At 48.7% G+C, this 14,217-nt stretch overlaps 1 protein-coding gene across 23 annotated transcripts in view; it reads left to right on the forward strand.

Annotated features, from left to right (window-relative positions):
- LOC743350 (general transcription factor II-I repeat domain-containing protein 2B) overlaps positions 1–13,642 on the forward strand; it is a 62,818-nt gene extending 49,176 nt beyond the window's left edge. For 8 of the 23 annotated variants that reach the window (XM_024357884.3, XM_063814498.1, XM_063814495.1 and 5 more), the window contains 3 exons: positions 528–711; positions 1,998–2,041; positions 5,744–7,863. In XM_024357884.3, coding sequence (XP_024213652.3) covers positions 528–711; positions 1,998–2,041; positions 5,744–7,347 — 1,832 coding nt within the window. In that variant the 3' untranslated portion in view covers positions 7,348–7,863. Of the gene's footprint in view, positions 1–527; positions 712–1,997; positions 2,042–4,432; positions 4,694–5,743; positions 7,864–9,794; positions 9,994–12,537; positions 12,970–13,526 lie in introns of those variants that run through there. The other 15 variants (XM_054655762.2, XM_063814497.1, XM_016945234.4 and 12 more) reach the window with 7 other exon arrangements.
- Positions 13,643–14,217: the final 575 nt, after the last annotated feature.

Genomic DNA, 14,217 nt, shown 5'->3' on the forward strand with positions numbered 1-14,217 from the left:
CAAACTGAGTTTGCCTACTACCCATGCTAATTCCAAACTTTCAAAATTATATTCACACATCATAGTAGCACTGGAAAATAAAATGACTGATCATAAGTATTGTCATTTGATGCTTCTAAATCCTGACATTAAAGATGAATCCTGGTTTAGGAAATGTAAGGAACAAACTCAGCTAGTTTTATTTGTGTTGTTTTTTTTTTTAATTTGTTGTTTTCTTTTGTTTTGTTTTGAGGCACGGTCTTGCTCTGTCTCCCAGGCTGGAGTGCAGTGGGGCGATCTCAGCTCACTGCAACTTCTGCCTCCTGGGTCCCTCCCATGTAGCTGGGATTACAGGCATGCACCACCACGCCCAGCTAATTTTTGTATTTTTAGTAGAGACAGGGTTTCACCATGTTAGCCAGGCTGGTCTTGAACTCCTGGCCTCAAGTGATTCACCCGCCTCAGTCTCCCAAAGGGCTGGGATTACAGGTGTGAGACACCGCGCCCAGCCAAACTCAGCTGGTTTTATGCTGCTCATCCCGTCACAGGTGAAGCAATTGGCGTGGATTTCCCTGTGAAAGTTCCCTACAGGAAGATCACATTCAACCCTGGCTGTGTAGTGATTGATGGCATGCCCCCAGGGGTGGTATTCAAGGCCCCCGGCTATCTGGAAATCAGTTCCATGAGGAGGATCTTGGAGGCAGCTGAGTTTATCAAATTCACAGTCATCAGGTAAGTGAGTCAAGAGAAGGAATCTGGAGACTCTGACTTGCCCGAGGTGGGCATGTGGCTGCCCAGGAATGTCTGTCCCATGACTTGGGCTGGGGCTTTGTTCCCGCAGCTGACCACTGGGCCATGCTGCCTCTCACACTGACTTCATCATCTTCTGCTTCCTTGAGATGTGTCCATGTCCCTGTTCCTCGGTGATCATGGGCAGCCCGTCCCAGTTTTAGCTCACACAGCACCTAGCATAGAGTTAACACTCTGCAAAAGTTTGTCCAATAAAACTAAGTGGGGCCGGGCGCGGTGGCTCATGCCTGTAATCCCAGCACTTTGGGAGGCTGAGGCGGGCCAGATCGCCTGAGGTCAGGAGTATGAGGCAAGCCTGGCCAACATGGTGAAACCTCGTTGCTACTGAAAACACAAACATTAGTCGGGTGTGGTGGCGTGCACCTCTAATACCAGCTACTCAGGAGGCTGAGGCGTGAGAATCACTTGACCTGGGAGGTGGAGGTTGCAGTGACCTGAGATGGCACCACTGCACTCCAGCCTGGGCAGCAGAATGAGACTGCATCTCAAAACATAAATAAATAGGCCGGGCATGGTGGCTCAGGCCTGTAATCCCAGCATTTTAGGAGGCCGAGGCAGGTGGATCATTTGAGGTCAGGAGTTCGAGACCAGCCTGGCCAATATGGTGAAACTCCATCTCTACTAAAAATAAACATTAGCTGGGTGTAGTGGTACGTGCCTGTAATCCCAGCTACTCAGGAGAATCACTTGAACCTGGAATGCGGAGGTTGCAGTGAGCCCAGATGACACCACTGCACTCCAGCCTGGGTGATGGAGTGAGACTCCGTCTCAAAAAAAAAACAAAAACAAAAGGCTCAACGCAGTGGCTCATGCCTGTAATCCCAGCACTTTGGGAGGCCAAGGTAGGTAGATCTCCTGAAGTCAGGAGTTCAAGAGTAGCCTGGCCAACATGGTGAAACTAAAAATACAAAAAATTAGCTGGGCGTGCTGGCGGGCACCTGTAATCCCAGCTACTCAGGCGGCTGAGGCAGGAGAATGGCTTGAACCCAGGAGGCGGAGGTTGCGCTAAGCCGAGATCGCACCACTGCACTCCAGCCTGGGTGACGCAGCGAGACTCTTGTCTCAAAAAAAACAAAAACAAAACAAACAAATAAATAAATATTCTTCTGTAAAAAAATAAATAAGTAAAAATTAAAAAAAAATAAAACTAAGTGGGCAAAAGAGGAAACGTGAGCTTTTCGCATTTATCAATGTGTCTTTCTCTTCAGGCCGCTTCCAGGGCTTGAGCTCAGTAATGGTGAGTATTCTACAGGTGAGAAGAACGTTCCGGCAATGTTGGGCCATGGGAAGTGTCTTGGTGGGCGCTCACCACGGGGTTTTTGCTTCCGTGAGCCTGGGACCCAAGTATGCAGCCTTTGATGCATGCTTTATTTTTCCTGTGTGTGATAAAGTTAGATAACTCTGTTACTTGAGTTTGATTAACCAGTCCGAAGGAGAGTGATCTATATCACACCATGAGTGTGATGTGTGATGTGGCACACTCTTTTTTTTTTTTTTGGAGACGGAGTCTCGCTCTGTCACCCAGGCTAGAGTGCAATGGCACAATCTCGGCTCACCACACAACCTCCGCCTCCCGGGTTCAAGTGATTCTCCTGCCTCAGCCTCCCGAGTAGCTGGGACTATAGGCGTGTGCCACCACGCGTGGCTAATTTTTGTATTTTTAGTAGAGATGGGGTTTTGCCATGTTGGCCAGGCTGGTCTCGAACTTCTGACCTCAAGGGATCCGCCCGCCTCCACCTTCCAAAGTGCTGGGATTATGGGCATGAGCCACCACGCATGGCTGATGTGGCACACTATTCAAGTGTGCTTTGTGGTGGGGACTCCCCTGAGGCCACCCGCACAGCTGCACTCAGGATCACAGTACCGATCTCCTCTGTGTTAGTTGGTAAATAGTGCCTGCCTGGCCATGCAGTCCCACCCTAGTACCCTCCGACCGTGGCTTGACCTCCCTACAGTGCTGAAGCAAAAGGGGTTCCACCTGGCACAGCAGAGGCCCCTAGAACCCTTCCAGTGCTGAGACTAGCATCTGTTCTTTTTTTTTTCTTTTTTTTTTTTTGAGACAGAGTCTCGCTCTGTCACCCAGGCTGGAGTGCAGTGGCAAGATCTCGGCTCACTGCAACCTCCGCCTCCCGGGTTCAAGCGATTCTCTGCCTCAGCCTTCCGATTAGCTGGGATTACAGGTGCGTGCCGCCACATCCAGCTACTTTTTGTATTTTTTAGTAGAGACAGGGTTTAGCCACGTTGGCCAGGCTGGTCTCAAACTCGTGACCTCAAGTGATCCACCCGCCTTGGTCTCCCAAACTGCTGGGATTACAGATGTAAACCACGGCACCTGGCTCAGCATCTGTTCTGATTGAGCAATGCCCAGGCACTCTGCTTCTGAAATATTCTCTTTTTTTTCCCCTTCAACTTTTATTTTAAGTTCTAGGGTCCATGTGCAGGATGTGCAGGTTTGTTACATAGGTAAACATGTGCCATGGTGATTTGCTGCACCTATCAACCCATCACCTAGGTATTAAGCCCAGCATGCATTAGCTATTCTTCCTGATGCTCTCCCTCCCCCTACCCGCCCCCACCCTGTTAAATATTCTTAATGTCTTCCCCGGAGCCCTTGCAAGTGAGTCAGTATCCTGTCAAGTAGAATACGGAGAGGTGTTCTCACGAGCATGAGTCACCAGGGAACCTCCTAATGTAACATTTGAAAACCAAAGTAGGCTGGGCGCGGTGACTCACACCTGTAATCCCAGCACTTTGGGAGGCCGAGGCGGGCGGATCATGAGGTCAGGAGATGGAGACCCTTCTGTACAACGTGGTGAAACTCTGTCTCTACTAGAAATACAAAAATTAGCCGGGCATGGTGGCGCGTGCCTATAATCCCAGCTACTCGGGAGGCTGAGGCAGGAAAATCACTTGAACCAGGGAGTCGGGGGTTGCAGTGAGCCGAGATCGTGCCACTGCACTCCAATTTGGTGACAGAGCAAGACTCTGTCTCAAATAAAAAAAAAAAAGAAAAGAAAAGAAAACCAAAGTATCCTATTAAAATGCTCCATTTTTATTCCCAAACGCATCTGATTGCTAAATGATTTTTTGATCTTTTATAATATCTTTATTTATTTATTGTATTATTATTGGGGTTTTTTAGAGACAAGGTCTCACTCTGTCACCCAGGCTGGAGTGCAGTGGCGTGATCATAGCTCACTGCAGCCTGGAACTCCTGCCCTCAGGTGATTCTCCCACCTTCACCTCCCAAGTAGCTGGGACAGCACTGCCATGCCCAGATAATTTTTTTTTTTTTTTGTAGAGACAGGGTCTCACTATGTTTCCCAGGCTGGCCTTGAGCTTCTGGCTTCAAGCGATCCTCCTGCCTCAGCCTCCCAAAGTGCTGGGATTATAGGCATGAGCCGCTGTACATGGCCTACATTTTCTTAAGGTGCACTTTTATGTGTGTGTACTCTGGAAATACCTTGATTACCTGCAGGGTGGCCAGGTTCTTTAAATCTAAAACACTAGCCCCTGTACACTCGAACACACTTATATGAATGAGTTTTGTGTGGTTCTGTGGCCATCACCCTTGTCATTTGAGACTCACAGTAGGTAAAAATCATATGCCTTTCTGTGCTCATTCCCATCTCTGTTATTTCAGAGTTTTCTTGGGAATCAAATGAGAAAATATATTAAAATGCTCACACCTATAATCCCAGGACTTTTGGAGGCCAAGGCAAGAGGATTGCTTGAGGCCAGGAGTTTGAGACCAGCCTGGGCAACATAGCAAGACCCCATCTCTACAAAAAATTTAAAAATTAGCTGGACACAGTGGCTCACACCTGTAGCCCCAGCTACTTGGCAGGCTAAAGCAGGAGGATCACTTAAACTCAGGAGTTTGAGACAGCAGAGAACCATAATTGCAATACTACACTCCAGCCTGGGTGACAGAACAAGACCCTGTCTCTAAAAACAAAATGCAAACATATTATCAAATAATTCCTGTTTAAACTGGACATAACAAGCACACCTACATGCTGAACCTCATCAAAGGTGTCTTTTGTTTGGCTCATGTACTTTTGAAAATAAGGATGAGGCCTGGCACAGTGGCTCCTGTAATCCCAGCACTTTGGGAGGCCAAGGCAGGTGGATCGCTTGAGCCTGGGGTTTCAGACCAGCCTGGGCAACAAGGTAAGACTCCAGCTCTACAAAAAAAAAAAAAAAAAAAAAAGAAAAGAAAGAAAGAAAGAAAGAAAAGATAGCTCGGTGTGGTGGTGCATGCCTGTAGTCCCAGCAACTGGGAGCTGAAGTGGGAGGATCACCTGAGCCCAGGGAGTTCCAGGCTGCAGTGAGCCATTATCACCACAAACCAGGCACTCTTTCATAAAAGTCAATCTTCAGGTTTTCTTTAGAAAACCTGAAGATCTGGCTGGGTGCAGTGGCTCATGCCTGTAATCCCAGCACTTTGGGAGGCTGAGGTGGGCGGATCACCTGAGGTCAGGAGTTCGAGACCAGCCTGGACAACATGGTGAAATCTCATCTCTACTAAAAATACAAAAATTAGCTGGGCGTGGTGGCAGGCACCTGTCATAACAGCTACTCAGAAGGCTGAGGCAGAAGAATCGCTTGAACCCAGGAGGCAGAAGTTGCAGTGAGCCGAGATTGCGCCACTGCACTGCAGCCTGGGCGACAGAGCAAAACTCCGTCTCAACAACAACGACAACAAAAATTCAGTCTTCAGGTTTTCTTTAGAAAACTTGAAGATCTGGCCACAGCTGGCGTCCTGGCAGCGGTTTGCTGGAGTTGAGGGTCAGCCGTCCCTCTCTGCAGGGTGGGTCACCCTCCTGTTAACCACGCCCTGCCCCGCCCCGCTTCCTCCCTCTCGTGCGTCATCAAGCATTTGCTGTTGTTTTCCTCATAGTAGTGATAAGAGAAAAGTGAAATATCTTTGTCTCCCTGTCTCTGTCAAAAGTGGGAAAACGAAAGATAGACCAGGAGGGCCGTGTGTTTCAAGAAAAGTGGGAGAGAGCGTATTTCTTCGTGGAAGTACAGAATATTCCAACATGTCTCATATGCAAACAAAGCATGTCTGTGTCCAAAGAATATAACCTAAGACGCCACTATCAAACCAACCACAGCAAGCATTATGACCAGTATACGGAAAGAATGCGTGACGAGAAGCTTCACGAGCTGAAAAAAGGGCTCAGGAAGTATCTCTTAGGCTCGTCAGACACCGAGTGTCCCGAGCAAAAACAAGTGTTTGCAAACCCAAGTCCAACCCAGAAATCCCCCGTGCAGCCTGTAGAGGACCTGGCTGGGAACTTATGGGAGAAGTTACGTGAAAAAATCAGGTCTTTTGTGGCATATTCTATCGCAATCGATGAGATCACGGATATAAATAATACCACTCAGTTGGCCATATTCATCCGTGGCGTTGATGAGAATTTCGATGTGTCCGAAGAACTTCTGGACACGGTGCCCATGACGGGTACAAAATCTGGAAACGAGATCTTTTCGCGTGTTGAGAAGAGCCTGAAAAAGTTCTGTATCGACTGGTCGAAATTAGTAAGCGTGGCCTCCACTGGCACCCCAGCGATGGTGGATGCCAATAACGGGCTTGTCACAAAACTGAAGTCCAGGGTGGCGACGTTCTGCAAGGGTGCGGAACTGAAGTCCATCTGTTGTATAATTCATCCGGAATCACTCTGTGCTCAGAAGTTGAAGATGGACCACGTCATGGACGTGGTAGTGAAGTCCGTGAACTGGATATGCTCCCGGGGACTGAACCACAGCGAGTTCACAACCTTGCTCTATGAGCTGGACAGCCAGTATGGTAGCCTCCTGTACTACACGGAGATTAAGTGGCTCAGTCGCGGGCTGGTGCTAAAGAGATTTTTCGAATCCTTGGAAGAAATCGACTCCTTCATGTCATCCAGAGGGAAACCCCTGCCTCAACTGAGCTCCATAGATTGGATCCGAGACCTGGCCTTCTTGGTTGACATGACGATGCATCTGAACACTTTGAACATCTCTCTCCAAGGACACTCCCAAATCGTCACGCAGATGTATGACCTGATCCGGGCGTTCCTAGCAAAACTGTGCCTCTGGGAGACTCATTTGGCGAGGAATAATCTGGCCCACTTTCCCACCCTGAAATCGGTTTCCAGAAATGAAAGCGATGGCCTGAACTACATTCCCAAAATCGCGGAACTCAAGACCGAATTCCAGAAAAGGCTGTCTGATTTCAAACTCTACGAAAGCGAACTGACTCTGTTCAGCTCCCCGTTCTCCACGAAGATCGACAGTGTGCACGAGGAGCTCCAGATGGAGGTTATCGACCTGCAATGCAACACGGTCCTGAAGACGAAATACGACAAGGTGGGAATACCAGAATTCTACAAGTACCTCTGGGGTAGCTACCCGAAATACAAGCACCATTGCGCAAAGATTCTTTCCATGTTCGGGAGCACCTACATCTGCGAACAGCTGTTCTCCATTATGAAACTGAGCAAAACAAAATACTGCTCCCAGTTAAAGGATTCCCAGTGGGATTCTGTACTCCACATCGCAACGTGATGGAGAGAAAACTCCTGGCAGGGCCCTATGGTGGGAAAGGCTGGAGTCTTCTAGTCCCAAGGGATTGGGAGATGACAAAATGAATTTTTTTTTCTTTTTTGAGATGGAGTCTTGCTCTGTCGCCCAGGTTGGAGTGCAGTGGCGTGATCTCGGCTTACTGCAACTTCCAGCTCCTGGGTTTGAACGATTCTCCTGCCTCAGCCTCCCGAGCAGCTGGGACTACAGGCGTGCGCCACCGTGCCCGGCTAATTTTTGTATTAGTAGAGATGAGGTTTCACCATGTTGGCCAGGCTGGAATCCAACTCCTGACCTCAGGTGATCCACCCGCCTCGACCTCACAAAGTGCTGGGATTACAGGCATGAACCACTGTGCCCAGCCTACAAAATGAGTTCTTAAACAATTTTTTTTCAGTTTTTTTTCCACTTTGAATCAGAAATATAATCTGCAGTATCATACTTGTTTATATTACATTGTATGCCTCACTATTCATTAAAAATCAAGAAAGTTTTATTGTATTATTGGTAGTTGACTTTTCTTATGCCTGGCTTGTTTCATTCATTCACATTACCTGCCTGCCACCCTGATAGGCACTGTAGTTGGCATCTTGAAGTTTAAATCAATCAACAGAGAAATAGGGAGAAGACGTGTATATTTGCTTTTTGGTTTTGGGGGTTCTTTTTTTGAGACGGAGTCTCACTCTGTTACCCAGGCTGGAGTGCAATGGGGCGATCTGGGCTCACTGCAGCCTCTGCCTCCCAGGTTCAAGTGATTCCCCTGCTTCAGCCTCCCGAGTAGCCGGGGTTACAGGTGCCCACCACCACGCCCGGCTCATTTTTGTATTTTTAGTAAAGATAGAGTTTCACCATGTTGGCCAGGCTGGTCACAAACTCCTGACCTCAAGTGATCTGCCGGCCTTGGCCTCCCAAAGTGCTGGAATTACAGGTGTGAGCCACTGCGCCCAGCCTGAGACATGTATATTTGTGGAGGAGTATATATGAACACACATTTATCCCCCGTTCCCGTCCGCGTGGTATCCCACATGGTCTAATATGTTTCCAAGTTTCAGGAGAAATAGTTGAAAACATACTGACATACAATAATCCTATGTTATCTGTCTCTGCCTTCACCTGGAACCAGAAAGGTCAGGTTTAAAATGGAAAAACCCAGAGCCAGAAAGGTCAGGTTTAAAATGGAAAACCCCAGAGCAAATAACATAGACTTTGTCTATAAAAGTTAGACAAAGTAAGTTAAGGTTTAGAGGGGTTTTTTTTGTTTGTTTTTTACTATGAATAGTTACCGAAAAGTTGTGGCCAAGCATGTGGCTCACACCTGTAATCCCAGCACTTTGGGAGGCCAAGGCGGGTGGATCACTTGAGGTCAGGAGTTCAAGACCAGCCTGGGTAACATGGTGAAACCCTGTCTCTACTAAAAACACAAAAATTTGCCAGATATGGTGGCACATGCCTGTAATCCCAGCTACTCAGGAGGCTGAGGCAGGAGAATCACTTGAACCCAGGAGACAGAGGTTGCAGTGAGCCGAGATTGTGCCATTGCACTCCAGCCTGGGCGACAGAGTGAGACTTTGTCTCAAAAAAAAAAAAAGAAAAGTTGCAAAAATAAAAATAGTATGGAAAATACTCACATGCCCTTTAGCCAGACTCTCAATTGTTAACATTTCACCCTTGTTTCATTATTGGATCACTTTGTCTCCCTACCCCCTTCCCTCCTTCTCCCTCTCACTCATATGTGTGTATGTGTATCTATAATCAGTGCCTATGGTAAGTGTGTATAAGCAAATGTCTATGAGTATCTATGATATGTGTATAAATGGATGTGCATTTTTTTCCTGGACCGTTCAAGGGAAAGTTACGTACATCATTTACCCCTAAATACTTCAGTGAGTATTTTCAGAGAACAGGGATATTCTCTTACACAATAACGTTTCCTTTACCAACTTCAGTAAATTGAACGTTGTTGCAATTATTTTATCCAGTTTACTGTTCATACTCTAGTTTTCTCTGTTGACCCAATAATGTCTTTCCCTTTTTTATTTTTGAAAACAAGGAAATGGGCTCGCTCTGTCACCCAGCCTGGAGTGCAGTGGTGTGACCTTGGCTTACTGCAACCTCTGTTTCCTGGGTTCAAGTGATCCTCCCACCTCAGCCTTCCAAGTAGCTGGGACTACAGGTGCATGCTACCATGCCCAGCTAATTTTTGTGGAGTTTTTTTTTTTTTTTTGTAGAGACAGGGTCTCCCTTTGTTGCCCAGGCTGGTCTCAAACTTCCAGGCTCAAGCGATCTACTCGCCTCAGCTTCCCAAAGTGATATCTTTCCCTTTATAGCATTTTTCTCCTGGCAGGTTGTCATTTGAAGGTGTGTGTGTGTGTGTGTGTGTAATCTCTATTAGTCACTGGAATTAGTGACACAAAATTGTGAATACTTTCCAGATTGGGGGAATTCACGCGACCAGCATGGAGGAAGGCTGTGGATCTCCACCTAATGACCCACTCAGGAAGCAATGGAGAAAAGGACTTTGATAAAAATGACAGGGGGTGCAGGAGGGAGAGAACAACCCCCAGGCCAGGAGCCCAGTTGGAGACACAGGGAAATGACCCCACTCCAGGCAGTTCCTGTCGTTGACTTCAGGTACAGCTGGGTCTGGCAAGCTCAGCGCTCTTTTGGAGAAGGAATCCCAGATAGGCTGGTTTATAACGGGAGTTGGAGGGGAGTCCAGGTCTTGGTGGAAGTGAGCACTGGTTCACACCACATATCAGAGGTGTGGCCGAGCAGCAGGACCAGAGCAGCCCCCTTTCATAGACGGGAAGCTGAAGCTCAGAGTGGCTAAGTGGCTCGCTCCAGGTCACGCAGCCATTATAGGAGTTGTCAGGATTCAAACCAGGGTCCATGTGACTCCAAAGTCCATGTGCTTCACTTTTTGGTTTTGAGATGGAGTGTCGCTCTGTCGCCCAGGCTGGAGTGCAGTGGTGTGATCTTGGCCCAGTGCAACCTCCGCCTCTCGGGTTCTAGTGATTCTCGTGCCTCAGCCTCCCAAGTAGCTGGGACTACAGGCATGCGCCACCACAACCGAATAATTTTTGTATTTTTTAGTAGAGACGGGGTTTCACCATGTTGGCCAGGCTGATCTTGAACCCCTGACCTCAAGTGATCCACCCGCCTTGGCCTCCCAAAGTGCTGGGATCACAGGTGTGAGCCACGACACCTGGCCCATGTGCTTCATTCCTAAGCAGCCACTGTGCCTGACATGGAGACCCAGCAGGTATCTGTCATGCAGCCTCTGCCCTCATCATCTGTCATGTGTGTGGCTCCCTGGTGGTCCACCAATCAGATGATAGGGAGGGGACAGTAGGGCTCAGCCTAGGCTGCCTCCTGTTGGCCGGACCATTCATGAAGCTGTTCTGCTTTGAATCAATTCCCAAGGCCCCAGGAATGTGTGTTGGGACCAGGATGGCTTGAGATATGATGGCCACTGACATGCACTGTCACTCATAGGACTGAGCTGAGACTGTGGGAATGACTGAATGGCTGGGAAAGGTTTTTCGTTTGTTTTTTTGAGACGGAGTCTTGCTCGGTTGCCCAGGCTGGAGCGCAGTGGCACGATCTCAGCTCACTGTAACCTCTGCCTCCCGAGTTCAAGCAATTCTCCTACCTCAGCCTCCCGAGCAGCTGGGATTACAGGCGCCCCCCACCACACCCAGCTAATTTTTGTATTTTTAGTAGAGACGGGGTTTCACCATGTTGGCCAGGCTGATCTGGAACTCCTGACCTCAGGTGATCCACCCAACTCAGCCTCCCAAAGTGCTGGGATTACAGGCGTGAGCCACCAAGCCTGGCCAGGAGAGGTTTTTAGTAGGGCAATGGGGTGTCTGCAAACGAGAGCCCTTGAGAGTGGTGAGGTCCAGGGAGATGGGCAGGGGCCCAGCCTAGGAGTAGGGGCTAGATTTGGTGGGTCTTTGTCAATTTTCAGGGGCAGGGATTGCACTGCATCTATCCCAAGTCCCCGACTTCTCATCCCAGGATGGGCAGAGGAAAGAGCCAATCTCTCCTCCAACACAGGCCCTGGGACTAGGGGTCTGCAGAGGGCCCTGGAAGCCAGACCCCCTCACACTTGGCCTGGCACGTACCTGTGTGCCATATTCCCTCCTCTGAGCCACAGGCCTGAACCACAGATCCTGAGCTCTGCAGGGTCAGGATAAAGTACTGGATCTGGAAGGCCTTAGAATCAAAAAGAAAAGCCTGGGCCAGCCGCAGTGGCTCATGCCTGTAATCCCACCACTTTGGAAAGCCAAGGCAGGCGGATTACCTGAGGTCAGGAGTTCAAGACCAGCCTGGCCAACATGGGGAAACCTCATCTCTACTAAAAATACAAAAAATTAGCCGGGCAGGGTGGCGGGCACCTGTAATCCCAGCTACTCGGGAGGCTGAGGCAGGAGAATCACTTGAACCCGGGAGGCAGAGGTTGCAGTGAGCTGAGGTCGCTCCATTGTACTCCACCTGGGTGACAAGAGCGAAACTCCATCAAAAAAAAAAGAAGAAGAAAAGAAAAACCCGGTTCCACCTCCCAGCACTGTTGCTTTCTTGCATTATTTCATAAGCAAACCACTTAATTAATTTTATGAGCTTTGGTTTCCTCATCCATAAAACACCTACCAGACAGTGTTGGTCTCAGAACTGGAGATGATGGAATGAGCCCAGCACTATGACTGGCCTCAAGAAAATTGTTGGCTAAACAGAGGTGCAGCCCTTAGAGCAGGCAACTTTAGTTTTTTTCTCCCTTCCCTGTGGGCGTGGCTTCCCAATCACCCACCCACCGAGAGGCCTCCTCCCCAGCACGCTGCAAGGGCCACTTTAAGGGGATCAGAAATATACAAAAACCACGGGGAAACATTTGGTCAGGACCTCAGCTTGGAAAAAAATGAAACAATCATGAAAATAAGTATTTTCCCTTCTTTTTTATATGTATGTATTTTTTTATTTTTATTTATTTATTTATTTTTGAGACAGAGTCATGCTCTGTCGCCCAGGCTGGAGTGTGGTGGCGTGATCTCGGCTCACTGTAACCTCTGCCTCCCGGGTTCAAGTGATTCTTCCGCCTCAGCCTCCTGAGTACCTGGGATTACAGACGTGTACCACCACACCCGGCTAATTTTTTTTTTGTTGTTGTATTTTTAGCAGAGACAAGCTTTCACCATGTTGGCCAAGCTGGTCTCGAACTCCTGGCCTCAAGTCATCCGCCTGCCTCGGCCTCCCAAAGTGCTGGGATTACAGGAGTGAAACATTGTGCCTGGCCTTAATTTGTTTTTTTTTAGAGACAGGGTCTTGCTCTGTCACCCAGGCTGAAGTACAGTGGCACCATCACAGCTTACTGCAGCCTCAAACTCCTGGGCTCAAGCGATCCTCCCACCCAGCCTGGGACTACAGGTGCACACCACCACACCTGTCTAATTTTTTAAAATGTTTGTCTAGATGGGTCTCACCGTGTGGCCCAAGCTGGTCTTGAACTCCTGGCCCCAAGCAATCCTTCCACCTTGGCCTCCCAGAGCACTCGGATTAGAGGCGTGGTATTTTATACTGTATTTAATAAATGGGTTATAACTGCAACTGAACAAGCAGAAGGGGTGAGGGTTGGTGATTCAATTTCCCACAGCTTTGTATGATAGCCTTTGGTGCTGGGCTTTTCCAGCAAACCAGGGTCTGCAAAAATGCAGAACTAGTTTAGAGCTGCAGTGGTTTTCTTTTCTTTTTTTTTTTTTTTTTAGAAGGAGTCTTGCACTGTCACCCAGGCTGGAGTGCAGTGGAACAATCTCGACTCACTGCAGCCTCTGACTCCCGGGTTCAAGCCATTCTCCTGCCTCAGCCTCCCGAGTAGCTGGGATTCTAGGCTTGTGCCACCACGCCTGGCTAATTTTTATATTTTCTGTAGAGATGGGGTTTCACCATGTTGGCCAGGCTGGTCTGGAACTCCTGACCTCAAGTGATTCACCCGCGTCAGCCTCCCAAAGTGCTGGGATTACAGGCCTAAGCCACTGTGCCCAGCCGTCCAGTGGTTTTCTGAAAGCTTCTGCCAGTCCTTCGATGGTCAGCCTATTCTCTTGACAACCATCTGCTCCCCTTATGATTTTCTCTGATATCTCCCTTTATGATTGTCTCTTATCTCTAAGGGACCCGCCTCCCCCGTCCTCACATAGCCACTTCCGCAAATGTGGGACAGCTCTCCCTGCCACTCGTGGCCTTCGTGACAAGTTACATCTTTTGCAAGACTGGCAGCTTCACTTTGCACCTTCGTGTCTGCATTTTGGGGAAAGACCTGCCCTCAAAGCAAAGGCTTTCAGGCTACAGGCTGGCTTCAATGCTAGGGTGAGCGGTGAATAGTGTGCATAGTGAATACTTGCTTTCTGGTACAACCTCATAACCGGGGCACGGTCTCAGTGAATAACAGAGGACACCCTGCACCTAAGTTACTTTTTTTTTTTTTTTTTGAGATAGAGTCTCGCTCCGTAGTCCAGGCTGGAGTGCAGTGGCGCCCTCTCGGCTCACTGCAACATCTGCCTCCCCGGTTCAAGCGATTCTCATGCCTCAGCCTCCCCAGTAGCTGGGATTATGGATGCATGCCACCACGCCCAGCTAATTTTTATATTTTTGGTAGAGATGGGGTTTCACCATGTTGGCCAGGCTGGTCTCGAACTCCTGAGCTCAACGGATCCTCCCACCTCGGTCTCCCAAAGTGCTGGGTTACAGGCGTGAGCCACCGCGCCCAAACCTAAGTTATAATATATTTTTTATCCCAGCTATGAGGTCACTCCTACACCCTGGACGGCAGCCTGTCTCCTGTCATGAGACAGGGCTGCCCTG

The sequence above is a fragment of the Pan troglodytes genome, chromosome 6 (genome assembly GCF_028858775.2).
Source record: "Pan troglodytes isolate AG18354 chromosome 6, NHGRI_mPanTro3-v2.0_pri, whole genome shotgun sequence".
NCBI classification, from domain to species: Eukaryota; Metazoa; Chordata; class Mammalia; order Primates; family Hominidae; genus Pan; species Pan troglodytes.